Consider the following 21449-nt stretch of genomic DNA (forward strand, 5'->3'; position numbering starts at 1 on the left):
GATGTGTTTCTTTGATTTTGTTATTAATTGGTTTATATAGTTGGCTGCTCCCACGTTAGGGGCATAGATATTTAAAATTGTTAGATCTTCTTGTTGGACAGATCCTTTGAGTATGATATAGTGTCCTTCCTCATCTCTTATTATAGTCTTTGGCTTAAAATCTATTTGACCTGATATAAGGATTGCCACCCCTGCTTTCTTCTGATGTCCATTAGCATGGTAAATTGTTTTCCACCCCCTCACTTTAAATCTGTAGGTGTTTTCGGGTCTAAAATGAGTTTCCTGTAGGCAACATATAGATGGGTTTTGTTTTTTTATCCATTCTGATAGCCTGTGTGTTTTGATTGGGGCATTTAGCCCATTAACATTCAGGGTAACTATTGAGAGATATGAATTTAGTGCCATTGTATTGCCTGTAAGGTGACTGTTACTGCATATTGTCTCTGTTCCTTTCTGATCTACTACTTTTAGGCTCTCTCTTTGCTTAGAGGACCCCTTTCAATATTTCCTGTAGAGCTGGTTTGGTGTTTGCAAATTCTTTCAGTTTTTGTTTGTCCTGGAAGCTTTTTATCTCTCCTTCTATTTTCAATGATAGCCTAGCTGGATATAGTATTCTTGGCTGCATGTTTTTCTCGTTTAGTACTCTGAATATATCATGCCAGCTCTTTCTGGCCTGCCAGGTCTCTGTAGATAAGTCTGCTGCCAATCTAATATTTTTACCATTGTATGTTACAGACTTCTTATCCTGAACTGCTTTCAGGATTTTCTCTTTGTCACTAAGACTTGTAAATTTTACTATTAGGTGACAGGGTGTGGACCTATTCTTGTTGATTTTGAGGGGGGGTTCTCTGCACCTCCTGGATTTTGATGCTTGTTCCCTTTGCCATATTAGGAAATTCTCTCCAATATACCTTCTGCTCCCCTCTCTCTTTCTTCTTCTTCTGGAATTCCAAGTATTCGAATGTTGTTTTGTCTTATGGTGTCACTTATCTCTCGAATTCTCCCCTCATGGTCCAGTAACTGTTTGTCCCTCTTTTGCTCAGCTTCTTTATTCTCTGTCATTTGGTCTTCTATATCACTAATTCTTTCTTCTGCCTCATTTATCCTAGCAGTGAGACCCTCCATTTTTTATTGGACCTCATTAATAGCTTTTTTTATTTCAACTTGGTTAGATTTTAGTTCTTTTATTTCTCCAGAAAGGGCTTTTATATCTCCCAAGAGGTTTCTCTAATATCTTCCATCCCTTTTTTGAGCCTGGCTGGAACCTTGAGAATTGTCATTCTGAACTCTAGATCTGACATATTACCAATGTCTTTATTGATTAGGTCCCTAGCCTTCGGTACTTCTTCTTGTTCTTTTTTTTGTTGTGAATTTTTCTGCCTTGTCATTTTGTCCAGATAAGAGTATATGAAGGAGTAAGTAAAATACTAAAAGGGTGGCAAAGACCCCAGGAAAATACGCTTTAACCAAATCAGAAGAGACCCCAAATTGTTGGGGGGAGAAAGGGGATAAAAAGCGGTTCAGAAAAAAAAAATTAAAAAAAGAAAACAAAGAAAAATATAAAAAAGAAAATATATATATATTAAACTATTTAAAAAATGTTAAAAAAAGAAAAGGGTAAAAGTTAAAAAAAAATTTAGCAGAAGAAGAAAAAGTTGAAAAAAAAAAATTAACTGCAAGACTATAGAATCATGGGGAGAAAGCCATGAGTTCTGTGCTTTGCTTTCTCCTCCTCTGGAATTTCGCTGCTCTCCTTGGTATTGAACCTGCACTCCTTGGTAGGTGAACTTGGTCCTGGCTGGATTTCTTGTTGATCTTCTGGGGGAGGGGCCTGTTGTAGTGATTCTCAAGTGTCTGAGACAAAAATTTGATGTTAGGGTGGGAGAAGGTCTAAAGAAACTGTGTCTAGAGTTGGAAGTCCATGGACTTAGGCTGAGAGATGCGTCTGCAGAGCTGAATGGCTCCTGGAAGTTACTGAGGACTCCTAGTCTCCTTCCTGCAAGTTCTGTGAGTTCCCGCGAGACTCAGTATCCATGTATTTTTATGCCACTTGCTTGCTTTTCAGCATTTTTTTGAAAAAAAAAAAAAATGTTGGCAAATGCTGTAGGCATTTGCCTTCATTTACCTCTTATCTCCTAAGACCTTTCGGAAGAGGGACTGTCCAGGTCTGACCTAAAGCATAGTTTTAAGGTATATTCAGAGATCAGTTGTCGTAACATGACTGTGGTGGTTCCTATCTTTTTATGACTTCTTTCACAAACCCCTTACATAGTACATAAAATGTGATGAGCATTTGTAAATGCACTTTCCAGTTATCAATGTTTTGCTTCCAACAGCCCTATGATATAGTCATTATCACTGTGATCCTTATATACAAAAGGAAGTGAGGGACATAGAGGCCGAATAAATAATTTAATGGAATATGGTGGGACAGTTGGGACTTGTTCCAGGAAATGTGCCTGTAGAGTCGACATGCTTGGCCACAACACCAATGTTATCTACCCTCTATCCATTTGTCCCTAGAATGCCAGTTACTGGATGAGGTTCTGATCTCTCATCTCTCTACAGGCCTTGATTGGCAAACAGTTGTCCACCCCATCCATTTAACATGATATCCTCCATTATACTGACTGCAATTTCCTTGTCTGAATTTGTACCACACATCAGTGTGCCATTCAGAAACTAATGTGGTGTCTGTCAGCACTAGCCTGAGTACATTCTCTTTTATTTCATTTTTTTCTTACTGTAGCAGGATCAAAGAAGGCAAATATATAAATTAAAGCAGTATTTCAGTTTTACCCTAGCACCCAGAGTGCTCACCTACAGAATGCCAAACTTGATCTCATTCCTGTTATTGAAGCTAATAATTTTTTAAGATTTTATTTATTTATGAGAGAGAGAGAGGGAGAGAGAGCGAGCACAGGCAGACAGAATGGCAGGCAGAGGCAGAGGGAGAAGCAGGCTCCCTGCAGAGCAAGGAGCCTGATGTGGGACTCGATCCCAGGACGCTGGGATCATGACCTGAGCTGAAGGCAGCTGCTTAACCAACTGAGCCACCCAGGCGTCCCGAAGCTAACAATTCTTTATGTTGTACAGTTTCATAACTTGCCACAGCATTCTCCCTAACTCTTCGGTCATGCCCTTTCATGTTCCATACATCACACGATGGCTGTAAAAGCATAACAAGATTTGATAGAAGGACATGCATGCTGAGGGAAAAATTCAGCTTCTGAATTATACTAAACACATATTCAGTATTAGACCTCCAATTGTGGTGTTTTCTTGAGAGTAAATTTACAAACATACAATTTCAGACCATATCTAACTAATAATCTTGACCATATTTAACTCATAATCTTTGCAACACCCAGTTTAGGAAGCCAACCCACAATCAAACTTAGCAGCTGAGAAATTTGATTTCATCAGTGACTGCCATCTTCACTAATTTTTTTTAACCCTTCTTCCAACTCATGACCAACCAAAGAAAGCCAAATACTCTTCTCAAAACATTTCCATCGGTTACCTCATTTTGAGTTCTTCTGCCTTCAGTTTATCCACACCTACAACCCCAATCAGTTATACCTGAAACTCCTATTTGTCACCAGAGTGCTTTCGTATGCTTGTATTTGAGTTTCTGACAAATGTGATAGCGGCTGACTCCCTTTCTGTATCTATCCCTGATTGCCATTTGTATAGTTGTATTTATTTCCAGACCCTCAAGAGAAATCAATCTCCTCCTGTTCTAGTTGCCAGAAACCTGATTGGAAAATGAGGGACTAATACACCAGTGTTGTCCATAAAGTTTTGTTACGGTGTTGATATTATAGCATCTAGATGATTGGAGGGTTTTTAGGTTTGTGTGTAAGTGGTCTTAGAAATATGTTTTATCATTGCCTTACCAGATTTTTGCCTGCTGCTACTTCTAATTTGATGTATTTGCCCTTCTGAGTAGGATTTTTAAAAATCACGAAAACTAAGGATATTAAGGAGAGTTTTATTTTTAAGATAGGACATACAATTTTACATTTTTTTACAAAAACTCTCAGAGTAAAAATTTCCTTATGTCTGTCATACCAGCAGACAGATTATTTATAGTTTGGAAAACAAAAAGTTCATTTCCTGACAAACTGAGGCAGAGGTGGTGGGATCTTAATATCTTGGCCTCTCTCCAGCTTCTTTTCACAATCCACGAGGTAATTGACTCCATCAATGACTATCTGAACAAGCTCAACCTTTGATAGTGAAAAAGAAGAATGATTAATGGGCATAGAGGACACATGCAAGGCATTAATCAATAATAGTGGGAGAAGTAAGAAATTGTCCTGTTAGGTGGACTTTATAACAATTTCTTCTTTGTTAGTATTTCTCTCAAGTGTTGTGGAGGTTTTTTTTGTTTTGTTTTATTTTTTTAGGTTTACGGTTTTGAGAATTTTTTAAATATATGAAAGCCATTAGTGTGCATCTCAGACATTCCTGCCCCCCACCCCTGGTCAGTTTCTGCTATAAGTTTATCCAAAAGTAAAATTACAGAGGTGTCTAGGTGGCTCAGTCAGTTGAGTGTCTCCTTTTGGCTCAGGTCATGGAATCTAGTTCTGTGTCAGGCTCCCTGCTCCATAGGGAGTCTGCTTATGTCTTTCCCTTTGCCCCTACCACTGCTTGCACACTCTAATAAATCTTAAAAAAAAAAAAAAAAGTAAAATTACCATGACACCTTTGTTTTGTTCTTTTACCTGGATCGCTCTTTAAGATCTACCACTAAGCTATCTGAGCATGATAGCTTAGATAGTATCTGAACTATATTTAAACAGTGGCTAGCTTTCCAAGAAATTGTTTAAAACCAAATGTTTGGGTGCAATTAAATCATGTTTTCACTGTACCAGGCAAGTTTGCTACTTAAAGGAAACTCTGAATTATATTAGGATAAACCTTTAAAAATTCCTGCTTTAAAAAAAAACTTTAATAAAAACCAGTATTTGTAAATCAAAGCACATCTACCTAGGATTTTTTTCCTTGGGATCCTTTTTCTATAGTTGCACTGCTCCTAAAGAGATGCAAACTAAGATAGTAAGCAATGACTTAATTTCCAACTGCATTAAAATGCTTAATAATAACTCAATAATGAATAGCAAGGATGGAAGGGGTTGTTACTTGTTATAGCTGAACATACCTTAGGCAGGATTGAGTCCAGTTCTCCTCCCCACTTTTCATGCTTAAAGAAACTGAGGCCCCGAGAGAGGATTGGGTCAGAAAGCTAGTCATCACTAATCAAAGAAACACATAGTTCTTACTTATCCACTTTGACCTGTCCTGCTGTTCATAATGGTGTAGTGAGATGGTTCTCTCATTCACTGTCAAAGGGACTCTATCTTTTTACTTTTTTTTATATATATTTTTATTTGACAGAGGGAGAGATCACAAGTAGGCAGAGAGGCAGGCAGAGAGAGAAGTAGGGTCCCTGCCGAGCAGAGAGCCCGATGTGGGGCTCGATCCCAGGACCCCGGGATCATAACCTGAGCTGAAGGTAGAGGCTTTAACCCACTGAGCCACCCAGGAACCCCAAAGGGACTCTATCTTAATATAATTCTTCTGGTAAGTAACTTGGTCCTAAGTAAGGTCCCCCTATCTTTAACTCATGAATTCTCTTCCTAAAAATATATCCTAACTAATCAGAGTTGTGATTAAAGTATAGAGATGGTTTCAGAATTATGTACAGATATAGTCAAATATCAACAAATCAGATATTAAATAGATAATGAGTATCTTTACTATGCTGTCATTAAAAATTAGGTTTTTAAAGAATACTTAATATTGTAAAAATAAGCTCATGATAGAATACACTGAAAAAATATGATTATAGGTTTTTTGTTTTTTTGAAGAGGTATTTGAATAATTGTAAAAATGGAGAGCATGCCTTCTGCTTGAAGAGTCCCAGGGCAGTCCCAGCACCGAGTGCTCTGGGAGCCCCCCACCCCCACCCATGCCAGCCACAGCTGCAACCATCCCGTCACCAGGTACACAGTCTACACATGTGCATACACACCATACCTAAGACCATTCTTTCAATGTTAGGAGAAGTAGCTCTTCTGCCCAATTCATAGAAATAAAGAAAGTCACCAAAATCAAGAGACAGGAAGATGCTCCAAACAAAAGAGTAAGATAAAACCTCAGAAAAAGAACTGAACTAAACACTTTTATTCAGCATAGTACTGGATGTCCTAGTCACAGCAATCAGACAAGAAAAAAAAAAAAAGCCTCCAAATTGGTAAGGAAGAAGTAAAACTCAGTAAAGTTTCAGGATACAGTAATATACAGAAATCTGGGGCATTTTTATATAGTAATGTGGAAGCAGAGAGACAGATACTAAGAAAACAGTTCCACTCACAAGTGCATCAAAAAGAAAACATCACCTACAAATAAATTTAACCAAGGAGGTGAAAGACCTATCCTCTGAGAACTAGAAGTCACTGATGAAAGAAATTTGAAGAGGACATAAGCAAATGGAAAAATGTACCATACCCATGGACTGGAAGAGTAAGTATCACTGGAATGTCCATACTGCCCAAAGCAAGCTACAGATTCAGGGCAATCCCTACAAAAGAGCACCAGCATTTTCCACCAAACTAAAATAATCTCCAAATTTCCATGAAACTGAAAAGGACCTCAATCATCCAAGGCAACCTTTCGAGAGAAGAACAAAGCCGGGGCTATCACAATCCCAGGTTTCAAGATGTACTGCAAGGCTATAGTGATCAAAACAGTATGGTACCAGCACAGAGATTCACGGAACAGGAGAGAGAGCTCGGAAATGAACCCTTGATCCTCTGGTCAATCTACAGCAAAGGAGGCAAGAGTATACAATAGAGGAAAGATGGTCTTTTCAGTAAATGGTGCTGGGGAAACTGGATAGCTATATGAAAAGAATGAGCCTGGACCCCTTTGTTATAAGTCAAGATGGATTAAAGAGCTACATGTGAGGCATGGAACCAAAAAACTCAGAAACAAGTAAACCCTTGGACACTGGCCTTAGCCATATACTTATGGATAGCGCTCCTCTGGCAAGTAAAACAAGAATAGTAACATACCATCAGGACTATGCCAAAATAATGAAACAACATAGCATCTGATTATAACATAGGCAAAGCTCTTGAAAAGACATTTTCTTAACAAGGGATACAGATGGCCACCAGACATGAGAAGCTGCTCCGTATCACTATGAGCAGGGAAATACCAACCAAACCCACAAGATAGCACCATGCACCTGTCAGAATGGCCAGTATCACAAGGACAAGATATAACAGATGTTGGTGAGGATTCTGAGGAAAAGGAGCCCTCATGTGCTGCTGAAGGCAATGTAAACTAGTGCACCACTGTGGGAAATAGTAGGGAGTTTCCTCATAAAATTAAAAAGAATTACCATATAATCCAGTAATTTCATTACGGGTATTTACTGAAAGAAAACAAAAAACACTATTTGAAAAGTTATATCCACCCCTACGTTTTTTGCAGCATTATTTATAATAGCCAAGATGAAGTGTCCATCAATAGATGAACAGATAAAGATGTGACATATGTATATACGCAGACCCACATATCTATGGTGGAATATCACTCAGCCATAAAAAGGATTGAGATGTTGCCATTTGTGACAACATAGATAGACCTAGAGGGTATTATAAGTGAAAGACAAATACCGTATGATTTCACTTATATGTGTAGTCTAAAAAAACAAACAGAAACCGGACCATAGATACAGAGAACAAACTAGTGGATGCCAGATGCAACACTGGGTGAAGGGCAGCGGGAGGTACAGGCTTCCAGTACGGAATGAAGACGTGACAAGGATGAAAGGGAATATAGTCAATGTTACCGTGATAGCACTATATGGTGACCAATGGCATCTACATTTGTGGTGAGGACAGCATAGCACAGGGAGTTGTCAAATCAGCCTCAGCCAGAGCAGAGCTTATGACTGACCTAATACATTAAAGAGAATCACTGTTTTCCTGAAAAACAAAGAGCTGTGAACTCATGAATAAATCTGTTCCTGTGAATAAAACTATGTAAAATATAACTTTTACATAACAATCATTTAAAACATGGAAGGCAATACAGAATAATGCTTACAATGCTTTTCTTAGGATTAAGTTAAATAAGTAGTGTTATTTTTTAATACTACAGCATTTTTCTAGCTTTTATAATGTCACCTATTAACTTAGGCTTTAGAAAAAAAATTTAAGTGATGACTGCCTTGCTTTCCAGTAATAAAAATTTGGTTAACAATAGAAGCAGACAGGCTTAGGCTCCAGATCTTCTTTACTCACTCCACCACATATTACTCAGTAAACTTCAGAAATTGTATTTAGAGCTACTTCTTCCTCAAGTACTTTACCAGAGGTGGAAGCCCACAAGCTGACTTGAGTGTTCCTTTTTCCCTTTTCTCAGTGTAATGGTGCCTATTGGATACACCCATAGGCAGTGAGATATTTGAAAGCTAACAAGGAAGAAGAAAGAGCATCAATAATGCAGAGATTTAATAACCAGCCAGTGAGTTACTAGGATTTGTACGGTGTAAGAGGAAGAGGCTTTTAAATTAATAATGGGCATAGTACATTCCGTGGGAGCATGCGCAGATAAACAAGTGTGATGTATGGGGTCAGTGCTTGCTTAGGATGCAGCTGTGTGTTTCTTAAGGGGGGGGGGGCTCTTTGTGCTCTGCCTCCTGCCTCACTCCAGGCCTACCTCGAGCTTATGAATGCCGTTCCTCCTATGTGTTCACAGAACCCTAAAGATTATTTCATGAGCACAGTCTGTTATATACCTAGTACATACATATATGCTATATTTAGCTTGAAAAAAAAATACAATTTTATAAACTACCAAGTGTCTAAAAATGCTAAAAATGAAGAATGTGGCCTTCCCCAAAGGAAATTCAGAATCAAGAGAAATTTCCACTATTTTGCCACCCTCAGAGAGCACACACGTTCTCTGACATCACAGTGATAAAATGCTGCTGTCCTTTGGCGTAAGAGAGCTCCCATCTTTGAAAGATGGCTGGAATACCTCTCAGGGGCCAGTTGCTGACAATAGTCCCACCATGAACTCCTTTACTTGCCTGTATATTCTCAGCTTACCTTGTGCTTGCTTTTATGCAGTTATTTCCCAGGGAGGATTAGTACTGCAGAATGAAACACTAACTGGACGCAGGACTCGGGGAGAAGAGGAGGTCTTGACTTTGTGAATAAGGTGAGGCTGTATGGGCTACCTCTCTATTCCCTTTTTCTCTTAGGCTAGTATGGTCAGCTCATGTTTGGAAAGTGAGAGCTGTTACCTCTGATCGACCAATTCGATCTATGTTGGAAATATCATACACGTCCGCCACCGCTGCCGTGTCCACACCACCTGTGCCACGCTTCTGGAGTCTCAGGTTTTCCAGGATCTTAGAGAAGCGTGGATCCTGGGACAAGAGACAGTGCTTAGTGTCATAAGAAGCAAAACTGGTTCACCATCTTTGGCACATGGACTTAGTAAGAGGTATAATGAGAGATAGTTACCGTTAATATTGAGCATATACTTACTGTGTACCACGGCACTATGCTAGAACTTTTAAACCTTACAACAACCTCGTGAAGTAGGTACTTCTTTCATTCTCATTTCACAGATGAGGAAACTGAGGCTCAGAGGACTATAACTGATGAGGGTCACACAGCTCGAAGGTAGCAGAGCTGTTTTTAACTTCTATATGATTTTTGCCATTTGGATGCCAGCTTTGGTGAGTTGATTATTCATCTGTATAATAGTTTCACTGATAGAATTAAAATCATGAAGTCAAATGACATCAAATCATTTTAACATTGGAATAAGTCTTCATTCTGTTTTTGGTAGGAAGCATATTTTCTAAAATGGTTTTCAAGCATTTGATTGGCCTGTGCCATCGCAAAAAGTGCTGGCTGCCTACCAGAATGCTTTTTCCTCCTCCTCTACAGATGGAGCAGAGAAGGTGACCACTGGCTACATTCTTGCAAACAGAACGAACTTAAGTAATGCGTGCACTTCCAGGCCTAGGCTTTCAATCTTTACATGGTGGCACCTGTATCCTCTCTCCCCTTCCCACAAGCTGCAACGTGGGGCCTGGCGATGACCATGGTAAGAGGACGGTGCCCTAAGACCATGTTCTTCCCGGTGCCGTTCCCTGACCAGTAGCATCAAGTCACCTGGAAATTTGTTACAAATGCAGTCTTTTCAGGCGGGCAATCTGTTTTGATAAGCCTCCGGGCAATTTTGATGCAGGCCCAAGTGGGAGAATCCCCTCTGCTAGGAGAGACAGAGACGGAAGGAACTCCCAGGAACAGGGCAGAGCAGCCCACCTGTCCATCCTGACTTGTAGTGAGGAGAATTTAAACTGGTTACTCTTGAAGCCACACCTCTTTCTTACAGCCCTTAATCTTTTATCCTCACTAATAAAAGTGTCTTTAGAAGCAAACTTAACCCCTTCTTATTTCTTATTGTAAGTGCAAAAAGTAAGGAAGGGTTCCAGAATGGTGACGATTTCTCCCGCCACAAAGAAGTCACATATGAGCTTATCCTGGTGGAACCCAAAAGGACTGTTGACTACGTAACATTACCTTGCTGAGCTTTGGGATCCTAACGTGGACACCAGCCCGTAATCCTGTGCCAAGGTTCGAAGGGCAGGTCAGAATATATCCTAGTCGCTCATTCCACATGAACTCCCAGCCTCGCGCTTGGATTAAGCGTTCCACCTACAGCAGTGAACAAATGGAGTTCTCAAGTATCCATTTACTTGGTACATTCACAACACCAGGGAGAGACATGTGTATTATATGTTTGCCATGAGTGAAAATCCCTTAATGGAAAGGGATACTTCTATCCAAATATTAAAATGAGTCAATTAAATTAGATGAAACATGTACAGCACTGAATGCAGTACCTAGCACATCCTAAATATGAATGTCCGTTGCTGCTATTTTTCATGTGAGAATAATAGGAGAATATAGGAATTCTCAGCAGATAAGGCTGCGGTCAGGTTACTTAGGAACATAGTTACATCCTGTACTGTCTCTATGCTTAGAATCACCAAGAGCACTGTTAAGGAAACTGGAACATAAGTAATGATCCACAGACTTCCCTGAACCATTCTGGACTGGGGAGAAGGGCATAGGAATTTACTAGTTTAAAAAAAAAAAAAAAAAAAGTCTCCTATTTTTGAAGCCCTGCCGTGGTAGTCCCATCCTCAGAGAGTGCCATGATCCTAAAAAAAAAGTTAGCCTCATCTTGGTAATCACCATAGTGTCCTCTGTTAAGAATGAAGAAGTGATTTCATTTTAATGAATATTCAGAAATCTCTGGTAACATCTTACCTCTTTTAGTCCACGACAGAATCGCTCAAATACTCTTTTCATATTGCCTCCTTTTTCCATAGAGATTACCCTGGTGTGGTCTTCCTCATTAATCCAGATGAGAAAGGTCTTGTCATAATTATGCCTAATGAAAGGAGAAATACGGTGTTGCGTGTCAAATCCATTTGTTTCAACACATGAAAATTCCCTTTACTCCTGTGGCTTGATTGCTTCATTTCACCTTCCTCATTCCTACAAAGCCCTAAGTTTTTTACTGTGCCTGAACAAGTGCTACAAGATAATGTTACTGTGACAGAACAAAGAAGACGACCAACTCCAACCCTTAAAGATGCCCTGTTTTTTTTCCCAACAAGACTATCAGCTTCCCCAGTCCTTGGACTAGGAGGACAGTAATTCAACTGTGGATAACATTTGGCTTTGACACTAACAAGAGTATTCTAAAAGGCTCAACCAAAATCTTGTGGTGCTTCAAGAAAGTCTTTTACCTGCAGCCCAAGAGGTTTGGGATGCAGATCTCACATGTGTTTGCTGCCTAGATCCTGCCTATCCGCACACACGGAGCATCTGCTCACGAACCCACTTATCGCAGCTCCTTCGGAGAGTGTCAGAATAACCTACCAAAGTACACGGGAATCAAAGTGGACTGAGGACTTTGGCCCAGATAAAATACATGTATACTCGATATCCATTCTTCCTTGCAGGGTTTTGCTTAAGTCCTCGATATTTTTCATTTTCTGCTCTTTTGTTTTAAAGTCATGAAACAGATTCTCTGTGAGGTCAAATAATATGAAGCTAATTTTTCTTAAAAATAGTCTTTCTCATGCATAATTCATGCAAACCAGCGAACATTCTTACACATCTTAGAAACATCACCATACTGTGGAATGACACACACAATTTCTGCAGTCTCTCTCTCCTCCATTGAACTCAAGCCGGGCATGCTGTCAGCTGCGGCTCACAGCAACTGCAGGTTAGGAGAAGCAGGTGATCTGAAGGAGATCGTCTGCACACACTGCAAATGTGAAAATGCTGTGTCCATACCAGATTCCCCTGGCATCTGGCCAGTCACGGGCCATCCCAGCACATGTTAGTAAGGGGGATACTGGCTTATCAAATAGAAAGTGGTCCTGCAGGCCAAAAGGGACAAAGCAGAAAGGAAAAAATGATGAGATCAGACACAACTACATGTGCCAGGTCTGTCAGACAGTGGTTCTCAGCCTTGGCTGCCCACTGGAACAACCTGGGGGCTTTTTAAAAAATATGAATGCCCAGTTCCTGCCCCCCAGAGATTGTCCCAATTGTTATGGGGTGTGGCCTGGACAGTAGGATTTTTTAAAAGCTCTTCAGATGATTCTAGCTTACAGCTAAGGCTGAAATCCACTGGCTTAGCCCAGATGGAAACAATCACTATGGATTATATTTACCCACCAGCACCAACGCTATGCAGTGTTGGAGCAGGCAGTGAGTGAGGGACACGCTCTTGGAAAGGCTGGTATACACAGCCACCATTCTCTACACGGCCGACATTAGTGGATCTCTTATTACTATCCTTCCTTTCACTAAAAAGTATTGGAGATGTAAATGGATTATAAATAAAAATATCTACCATTAATTCAATGCTCACCATGCTCTATGCTATGTGTTTTTTTTTTTTTTTTCTTGAATCCTCACAACACTAGGAGGCAAATACAATCATTTTATGAGTGAGGAAAACAGATTCAGAGTGAGAAAACAACCTCCCCAGTAGCACATAGCTAGGAAGTGACAGCCTCGATTCAAACCTTGACCCATACGACTCCCAAGTTGTGCCTTAAACTATAGGAAAGTACTCTTCGTATCAAAACCAGTGTCGAGACTGTTCTTCTGTGTGTATACAGTAAGAACATAAATATGCATGCCATATATTAAAATTTGATTACGCTGAGGTAAGAAGTAAATAAGATATGGAGAGGGCAGTCCTTTACAATCTAAGTGGAAGGGTTGGGAGACATTAGCCAGAACAGACTTTGTGGCCTTTCGCTGGAAACCACAAGTGGCTGCTGGAGGCCGAGGAGGGCTTATGCTCTAACAGAGCAGGTCAAGGGCCTGACAGCTGCAGAGACCAAGAGACTGAGGCCCAGAGAGACCACAAAGCTAGCTCATTCAATTTGGTAATGGGGCATATTTTGTGGCATTGCATCTTTGAAATGACAGATACTGTTTCTGTTTTGTGTTTGTTTTTTTTTCTTTTGAAGTTATACTAAAAGTTACTTTTGAAACTGCTATCCCTTTTTAGCTGGACTACAGGGAAAATAAGTAAAAGGACTTGAGTTTTGTCTGCCCTAGTGTCAGAGGGAAGCTGTTGAGGACTCATGGAGGCAGCAGAAATCCCAGAGTTGGCTCCAGTGGGAGTCAGGGCAGGCCTTCCACCTCGATAATTTCCTTTCCAGATTTTCCTAGCTTCTAGGAATTTATTTGGGTGTGGCAATGGAGACCATCCTCAATAAGCAAAGGGATCTTCCATTTAAACTCCAGCCATGGATCTGCAACCCCCCAGGCTCCACAGTGGAGTTTCCTCTGATTTTAACCACAGACCATTTCTGTGGCTTGACCTAAAGTGTTAAGGCCTCATTTTCCTATTTTCCTTCCTTATACTGCACAGGCTGAAGTCCCAGCAAGCTCCCCATGAGCTCTCACGGTGCCCATTGGGGCTCTGGGCACAGCCCTATCCCAGGCCAGGCCAGATGGGTCAAGGGCCACTCACATCTATGAGCCGTTGCTGGTCCTGCTCAGTCATCTCGGACAGCCTGTAGTAGCGGCCTGCCAGGTCCCCTTTGAGGCCCTCCAGGGCCGTGATGGCCACGTTCTCCACCTCCCTTCGCTCAGCCCGGCTGCAGGCAGGCGGCAGGCTCAGCCCACGGATGCTGCGGCCTGTGCGCACCCGAGAGGACAGCACGTAGCGCTCATCAAACTGCCCATGGGTGATCTGCCGAAGCAGAGAGAGCATGGGGTTACCACGGCCAGCTGCGGACTACAGTCCTGCCACCACCACCACGGGGCTCCCCCCTCCCCGCACTGACATGCAGCACCCCGTGCAGGGGGCCCTCAGACCCTGTGCAAAACATGCTGGACACATGTTGGAATTACGGGGGCAGGGGCACTGTAGCTAAGGGGCACAGCTACTTTATGCAGCGCCATCCGGAATCCTTTACCCCACTAGGTGTGGCATGAAAAAAAAGTAACTGCTTTAGGAAAGAGTTCTCCCTGGCCAACACCACCCTACTGTCCCTTATTAAAGAAAACAAAGACTTCAGGACCTTTCTGACCTTCTCCTTGCCCCTCCAGGGAGTGTGCTGTGCCAGGGCCATCACAGAGCTTGCAGAGGGCATCTGACCCCGGGGGAGTCGCCCTCCTCTAAGGTGTTCCTCACTTCAGGCTCTGGAGTGCCGGCTGCATGGGAAAGCAGAGGGGCCTGCAGCCTACCTTGGATGCGTCCAGATCCGTGGGGTGCTTCATCACCCTGGGGTCATAGCCATTGTGCCTTAGTTTGATGACAGGATCAAAAAGGTCAGCAAACACCTGTAGAAGGGAAGATGCACCTGTTTCCACTTTAATTGATTCATCTGTTAAAAGGTGGTTCCTTTCATTTGCCCCTTCTTACCTTGAGGCCCAAAGCTGACGCCCTGCTCTGTCATTCTCAGTATTACCACGCAGGAAACGGGGGTAGTAGACTGATGGTCAATGAATAATAATAACAGGCCACCTCCCTAGTGATTCTGCCAAGCTTACTGCCATTGAGACTGAGCCAGAAAATCGTGTGTCTCCCCCCGCCCCCCCGCAGCAGTTCTTGCCTTTATGAGATAAAAGAAGCTGTTTTGTGGTCAAAAGACATAATCAGGTTCTAGGGTTTGAAAATAATAAATTCACGGAAAACCAGCTACACTGCAAGAAAAGTGCACAGCAGCAGTCAAGGCAAGGCCAGCACCTCTCACCCTGTGAGGTCCTTCCCTAGCCCAAACTATCGTGTGCAAAATCTATTTAAAAAAAAAGCTTCGGGGATATCCTTTAGGTAAAATGATGTTAAGAGTAGTCACAACAGAGGACCTGCCACCTTTAGGGGCTGTGGGAAGTGGGTGGGCAGGGGGTGGGGGCACACTGGGTCCAGGGAGCCAGGGTAGCACACTGCTGTATGTGAATGAACCACCAGTCCTGTTCATGCAGGAGGACCCATCCTCCTCTTTATGGCTGTTCTCCCAGAGAACTTCCCTCAGCTCCCTGCAACTTGTCATGGTGTCGAGGTTGCTCTGTGACGAGGGCTGCCCTAGCAGCAGACCATTCTATGCTTCTGTCCCAAGGATGAGGACACGGAGATCATGGGATTCCTCTGAGAGACTTGGTGAACTCAGTCATCTAGGCTACAATAATCAGTAATTCCCAAGCTAAAGACACAGACCATCCTTCTTCCTCAATGAAGTCTAGCCACAAACACACCATCTCCTAAGGTCTTATTGGTGAATACATATCACCAATAAATTACAAGATTTTTTTTTTTTCCTGTACCAATTCATCCCCTTGACAGTCTCAGAGAGCCCTGTCATGGAACTCATCCCTCCATGAGTGGGATACCAGAGCAGCAGCAAAGGAAGCCTTGTCCCTGGGAAGCGGTAGTCCTCCTTGTTCCAGAAAGCATTCCAGATGTTCTGCTGAAGCTGGCTTCCCTTTATGAATGCTGGCCCCGCAGAGAAGAGCAGGACTCTGCACCCAGAGTATCCTCCCACCCCCACTCTGGAATCAGCAGCCAAGTTTTACCTCGTACGACTCCTCATCACCAGCCACCATGCCCACAGTCTTGATGAAGGGGTGGCCAGGGTTGTCCACTCCAGTCTGGATACACTGGTCTAGGGTGTAGCCGTTGGGCGTCGCCTTGTTGCGGAGCTTGGCATAGATGGCCGGGGTGAGGCACTCGGCCATGCAGTTGTTGTGCTTTCGCAGATCAGGGTAGTCTGCGCTGCGGGCAGAGGAGAGGGGCGCTCAGTGAGCACCGCCTGAGGGAGGCGGCCTGCGAAAGGACTTGGCTTCTGGCCGTCCTGCCACCAGGCTGTCTTTAGCCAGAGGGCCTGGGGACACGTGGCTAGGAGTCCTGACTTAAGTCAGCCAGATTAAAAAAAGACAAACAGTCCCCAGAACAGCCCGAGAAAGGGGCGTGGCCCGGCCTAAGGATCCCATACTGCTGGCTGCAGGAGCCCACACACCATGGCTTATTGGAAAGAGGAGACACAGTGAAAATGACAAAATCAATGGACATCCCATGTGGCTTTTTTTTTTTTTTTTTAACCCAGAAGTTCTGGTAAAATGTAACAAGCACATTGTGGTGCCTTAGGTCTGTGGTGGAGAGGCTGGAAACCTGCATTTGGAGGTACCTAGAAATTCCATTATTTATCTGTCCTCTACGGTGACGCTCCATGAGAGCAGATTCTGCTCTGTCGAGAGCAGTGGCTGGCTACTGAAACAGGCATTCTGTAAGTATCTGTCGGAACGGTACACAGAAGGCAATAAAGCGAGGCGCTCTCTGATCCCAGGCTGTGTACTGACCAAACAAAGGGGATTCTGGACCACCACAAGCTCAGACACAGGTCATCTCCCTTCAGGAGTTCCTGAGGTACGTGGTAGGTGTTGATAATTCCCTCAGAGATCTGGATCCCCCCAAGAGCCAGCGACTATCTCTGAGAAGAACGGCAAGTCCTCCTCATCTGTCTCTACACCTGCCTCTGTGGGACCTCGTGGGGTCAGCACCGCGTGCCAACTCTGCAGTGCATGCCGTCTCATCCGTGGCGAGGAGCCAAGGACTGGGAAATCCTGGCCATCTTCATGCCACTTTCCCACTTTCCATCTGCAGTGGACTTTAAAGCTGGTACTTAATATCAGTACTACACCACCATTCTCCAGAAGGTGGGACAGCAGTGAGTGAAGTGTGGGTCTGGAATCGGGGTCCTGGGGTTTGCACTTGGCTGCACTGGGCGTGTGAACTTGGGCACTGCTTCATTGTTCTAAGTCTCCGTTTTATCACAAAGGGATGCTAAGATGAATAAAACAGATACTCCCATGTACAGCAGTTAACACACATCAGAGTGCTCAACCGATATTCAACTGGCTCCCCGGCTCTGGGCAGGAATGATGACACAGCACTGCCCTGGATTCCCCACAGGCCACTGTGCTCCCTGTGTGTCGACAGTGATTGTCAGTTTGATCTGGTCCTTCTCCAAAGCAACAAGAAGGACCCTTGCTGACAGTTTCGGGCAGGGGAAAGCAGATTTCTGGCTGACATGTTGAGTTCTTACCTGGGCGGGAACAGCCGATGTTGCTCCCGAGCCTCGGCACGCACGTTCTGCCGGTTCAGCAGATACCCAGTGGTCAGGGCACTGGTGCCCATGGTAGCAAGTAACAGAGAAGCATTGCGGCCAGTGAGCAACTTCGAGAAGGCACTGGCCATCCTTCCTCTTGGATGAGTGTCTGAAAGCAGAGAAAATGGATCAGACAAGCTCCCGGGGTGGACCCAAGCCGCAGCCCAGCGATGGCTGGACAAGAGAAAGGACTGCAGGAAGCACTGCCTCTCTTTTAGTTTGGTTTTTCTCTTTCTTCCTTTCTCACCCATACCCCTTGACACTGCTTGGGGAGATGTGGGGAGGTGTAGACACTGTGAATGTCCAACTGCATGAAATCCATGGCCATTTTCTCCAGTTAAGAATATGGGGAAAATAAACAGAGGATTTCTGTTGCTGGCTGTGTGACAGACCAGGTGCTCCTTTGGACCCCACCACTGCACAGTGAGGACAGCCTGAATAGGTCAGGTTCCTGGGCTTGGAAGAAGTAGAGGAAGTCTGAGTCCCACCCTCCCACTCCACTCCTGGCAAATGAGCTGGTGGCAGAGCTCAGGGTAACAAGCGAGGAGGTTTGGGTTATGTTGAGGACAGATGTCCATGTGAGCACTAAGGTCAGGATACCAACAGTGGGGTGGAGAGCTCTATCTGTGACTCCCCTAGTAAGCTAGGACCCTTAAGAGGGGCTCAAGTGGTCCAAGGTCACCAGACCCCCCATTCCCTGGCTCCCAGCAGAGGCAGAATCAAATCCTAAGGAAAGTATACTCAGTTAAGGCTCTGGTTTCCTACAGATGAAGATCAGGCAACAAGCTCTCAAAGATCAGGAGGGATTGGGGGTCACAGAGTCAAACTATCTTTTAAAAATGAAAATAAAGAGAAGATCATTAACAAAAGAACCACTAAAATATATACTTAGGAAGAAACAGACATTAGAAGGACAGCCTGAGATACACATAAAATGTAGAAAACATATGTAAGTATTTGTTTAGATGTATACAATATCAACAAAGAATGAAAATCAGGATAAGCCCCTGCCCAGATAGATTGCCTGCTACGTCTGCTATTGCCCAGAGCTGGGAAGGACCAGTTACAGCATCACCCAGCAGGGAGCTATTTAATGTGGGTTGTTGAGTGTGGAACAGTAGAACAGGTCACTCTAAGTACTCTCTGTGATGCCCGAATACAGGGAGTATGGAATTTTTTCCCTAATATTTAGAAGGTTCCAAGGACTCTGTCTCAAGATCCTCCAAGCTTAGCACCAGCAAAGAGCCCCCTGATGTGTATGGCTGTGGCTGAAAACCTGGGCCATCCAGTGGAAGACAGACTTTTAATAAGGTGAGGTTGGCATAGCCTTACACATAATTCTTATTATTGTGTTATGTTAGTCACAATACATCATTAGTTTTTGATGCAGTGTTCCAAGATTCATTGTTTATATATAACACCCAGTGCTCCATGTAATACGTGCCGTCCTTAATACCCACCACATAATTCTAAGAGCAGCCTTTTGAGGTCCACTTTCTTCCTGGATTGTATTTGGGGAACTGGGATCAGTCTATGAACTTTATGCTTCCAGAACCTCCACCTAGAACTCTCTATTTAACATCTGTTTGAGCAATATTAGGGAGAAACTTGAATATCTCAACCAAAAGCACCAGAGTCCTTGAAAAAATTTAGGACTTTTTGTTTCTACGCTAACCCAGGAAATCAGAGAGCCTTTCTTCTGTGCTAATGTCTAAAGACAATTCCCGAAGTCTTAAAGGCAACAGAAATTAGTAAGCCTCAGACAAGATAAATGGGCCATTTTTTAAAGTTGTCCTAGGGACTTGGACTGGCCCAACATTAATCTCATCACACGACTTAGGGCTGTTACTGGTCTCCTTCCAAGAGTAGGTGAGGGCTCCTCAGAGAACTGTCCCACTACTTGCCGGCTCTTGCAGGTGGCGGGCAGCACTGAGGTATACCTTTCGGCTCTGTTTTAGCTGCGTCCACACCCTCCATCTCCTCCCTGAGCATGTCATCTGAGGTTTATCATAGAACTCATCAAAGTAAAGGAAGCTTTATCTAAATTCTTTTCCGGAAACATAAGGACCAAAAAAAATAAGCTCGGACAGCTCAGACTAAGTCTATTTGTGTCTGAGCTTGACTCATATGGCTTGATCTTTATTTTTCTTTCCTTAACTTGCTTGGACACTGACATGTGTTTTTGACACTGCCAATCTTGAGCAGAGTCAGGAGGAAGAGGAGGGCATGGTGTCATTTGCGCCCCACTGAAAACTGGTGCTCTTCACAGGTCTTCCACAGGAGAGGGATGTGCAGGTGGGTGTTTGACTCAAAACAGTCAGTTTGACATGTCCTATCTATATTTTGTTTCTGGAAGTAATAATATACATCCAAGAGTTCTAACATTGTCCTCTTGTCTGAGCCATGACGTAGGATTCCTGCCAATAATCCTATGGAGGCTTTGCCTGCCGCAGGCTAAGCAGCCCTGGAGCTCTAGTGCTTTTGCTTGGATTTCTTGTAGAGGATTGACACAGTCTCAACGTTTTGGTGATGTGAAGAATTCCGGCTTCCTTGACTCTATGTTGTTCTCTTTCCGGGACACACAGAAACACTGAATTTCACTGTTGAGATCCCAACCAATCAGCTTCAGAGTGACAGTGAACTAAGGATCTCATCAGGCTAGGGACCCTGGGAGCAGTTGCTCCCCAAAGACCCAGAGCCAGGCTTGCAATAAAACCATTTTTCTGGGTTCCCTGGGTGGCTCAGTGGGTTAAGCCTCTGCCTTCAGCTCAGGTCATGATCCTAAGGTCCTGGGATTGAGCCCCGCATCAGGCTGTCTGCTCAGGGGGGAGCCTGCTTCTCCCTCTCTCTCTCTGCCTGCCTCTCTGCCTACTTGTGATCTCTGTCAAATAAATAAATAAAATATTTTAAAAAAATTTTTTTCCTTGTGACTAAATGATATCTCTGCTGTGTGTTAAAAAAGTTAGTCTGTGAAAAGCTGCACAAGCACAACATTGCTTTGTCTTACAGACTCTGTGACCCAGGAGCCCCCATATGTTCCATAAACACTATCTGCAGCTGGAGCCTCTGCCTCCAAGAGGCTGGATTTGTTACTTGCTTCGATGGTGAGATGGTAGGTAACCTGTGGCATAGGTGAAGCCGGAGAAAGGTATGTAAGAGATAACCCATGTGCGCCAAAGTGGCCATGCTTCGGCTTGCCTAGTTTCCAAATGTGGTGGTTCTGTAAGTCAGTCTATCTCTGGTGAAGCCACCAGGACCAAAGTTTGAAGCCTAAAGCACTCTGAGGCTTCCTAGCAAAGCTTTTTTATTTTTTTGATTCTCTCCCTGCCACAGGCATTAGCATAACCTACTGAACTGTTACGTGAGGAGATGGTTGGAGAGAGGAAACAAGGTGCCGGAACAGCTATGGTGCTTCTACAGGGACAAAGGCCTCAGCGTCCAGACACCCTTAGGAGGGGGGTGGCCTCTTCTTTAAAGCTTGGCTTTTGCGGTTCTTTTTGCCTGACAGCTTGCTTGACGTTAGGCATCATTCCCAGTTTCTCTGAATTATACTCTGTTAGTTTCCTTCTTGGCACTCATCCCCACCTCTCATTTTATCTGCTTTGCGTACTGACCATCTCCCCCAGATAAATAAGCCCCCAAAGCAAGGAACTTGGTTTCTTTTGCTCACTGCTGTATCATCATTGCCTAGCAC

General features: G+C 43.4%; 1 protein-coding gene and 1 long non-coding RNA gene across 2 annotated transcripts in view; both read right to left on the minus strand.

The window, feature by feature from the left end:
* The window catches only part of LOC116861038, a 25266-nt gene extending 5559 nt beyond the window's left edge, over nucleotides 1-19707 (minus strand). Inside the window, exons 1-2 of the long non-coding RNA XR_004381398.1 lie at nucleotides 19475-19707; nucleotides 18257-18258 (exon numbers count right to left, since the gene is read on the minus strand). This is a non-coding gene — a long non-coding RNA (uncharacterized LOC116861038). The remainder of the gene's footprint in view (nucleotides 1-18256; nucleotides 18259-19474) is intronic.
* The window catches only part of CKMT2 (creatine kinase, mitochondrial 2), a 30754-nt gene continuing 13283 nt past the window's right edge, over nucleotides 3979-21449 (minus strand). Inside the window, exons 2-10 of the mRNA XM_032847468.1 lie at nucleotides 17693-17864; nucleotides 16164-16362; nucleotides 14838-14933; nucleotides 14119-14340; nucleotides 12417-12502; nucleotides 11376-11499; nucleotides 10623-10757; nucleotides 9329-9454; nucleotides 3979-4232 (exon numbers count right to left, since the gene is read on the minus strand). Coding sequence (XP_032703359.1) covers nucleotides 4113-4232; nucleotides 9329-9454; nucleotides 10623-10757; nucleotides 11376-11499; nucleotides 12417-12502; nucleotides 14119-14340; nucleotides 14838-14933; nucleotides 16164-16362; nucleotides 17693-17844 — 1260 coding nt within the window. The 5' untranslated portion in view covers nucleotides 17845-17864 and the 3' untranslated portion in view covers nucleotides 3979-4112. The remainder of the gene's footprint in view (nucleotides 4233-9328; nucleotides 9455-10622; nucleotides 10758-11375; nucleotides 11500-12416; nucleotides 12503-14118; nucleotides 14341-14837; nucleotides 14934-16163; nucleotides 16363-17692; nucleotides 17865-21449) is intronic.

The sequence above is a fragment of the Lontra canadensis genome, unplaced genomic scaffold (assembly GCF_010015895.1).
Source record: "Lontra canadensis isolate GAN:19392208 unplaced genomic scaffold, GSC_riverotter_1.0 scaffold4, whole genome shotgun sequence".
In the NCBI taxonomy this organism is placed as follows: Eukaryota; Metazoa; Chordata; class Mammalia; order Carnivora; family Mustelidae; genus Lontra; species Lontra canadensis.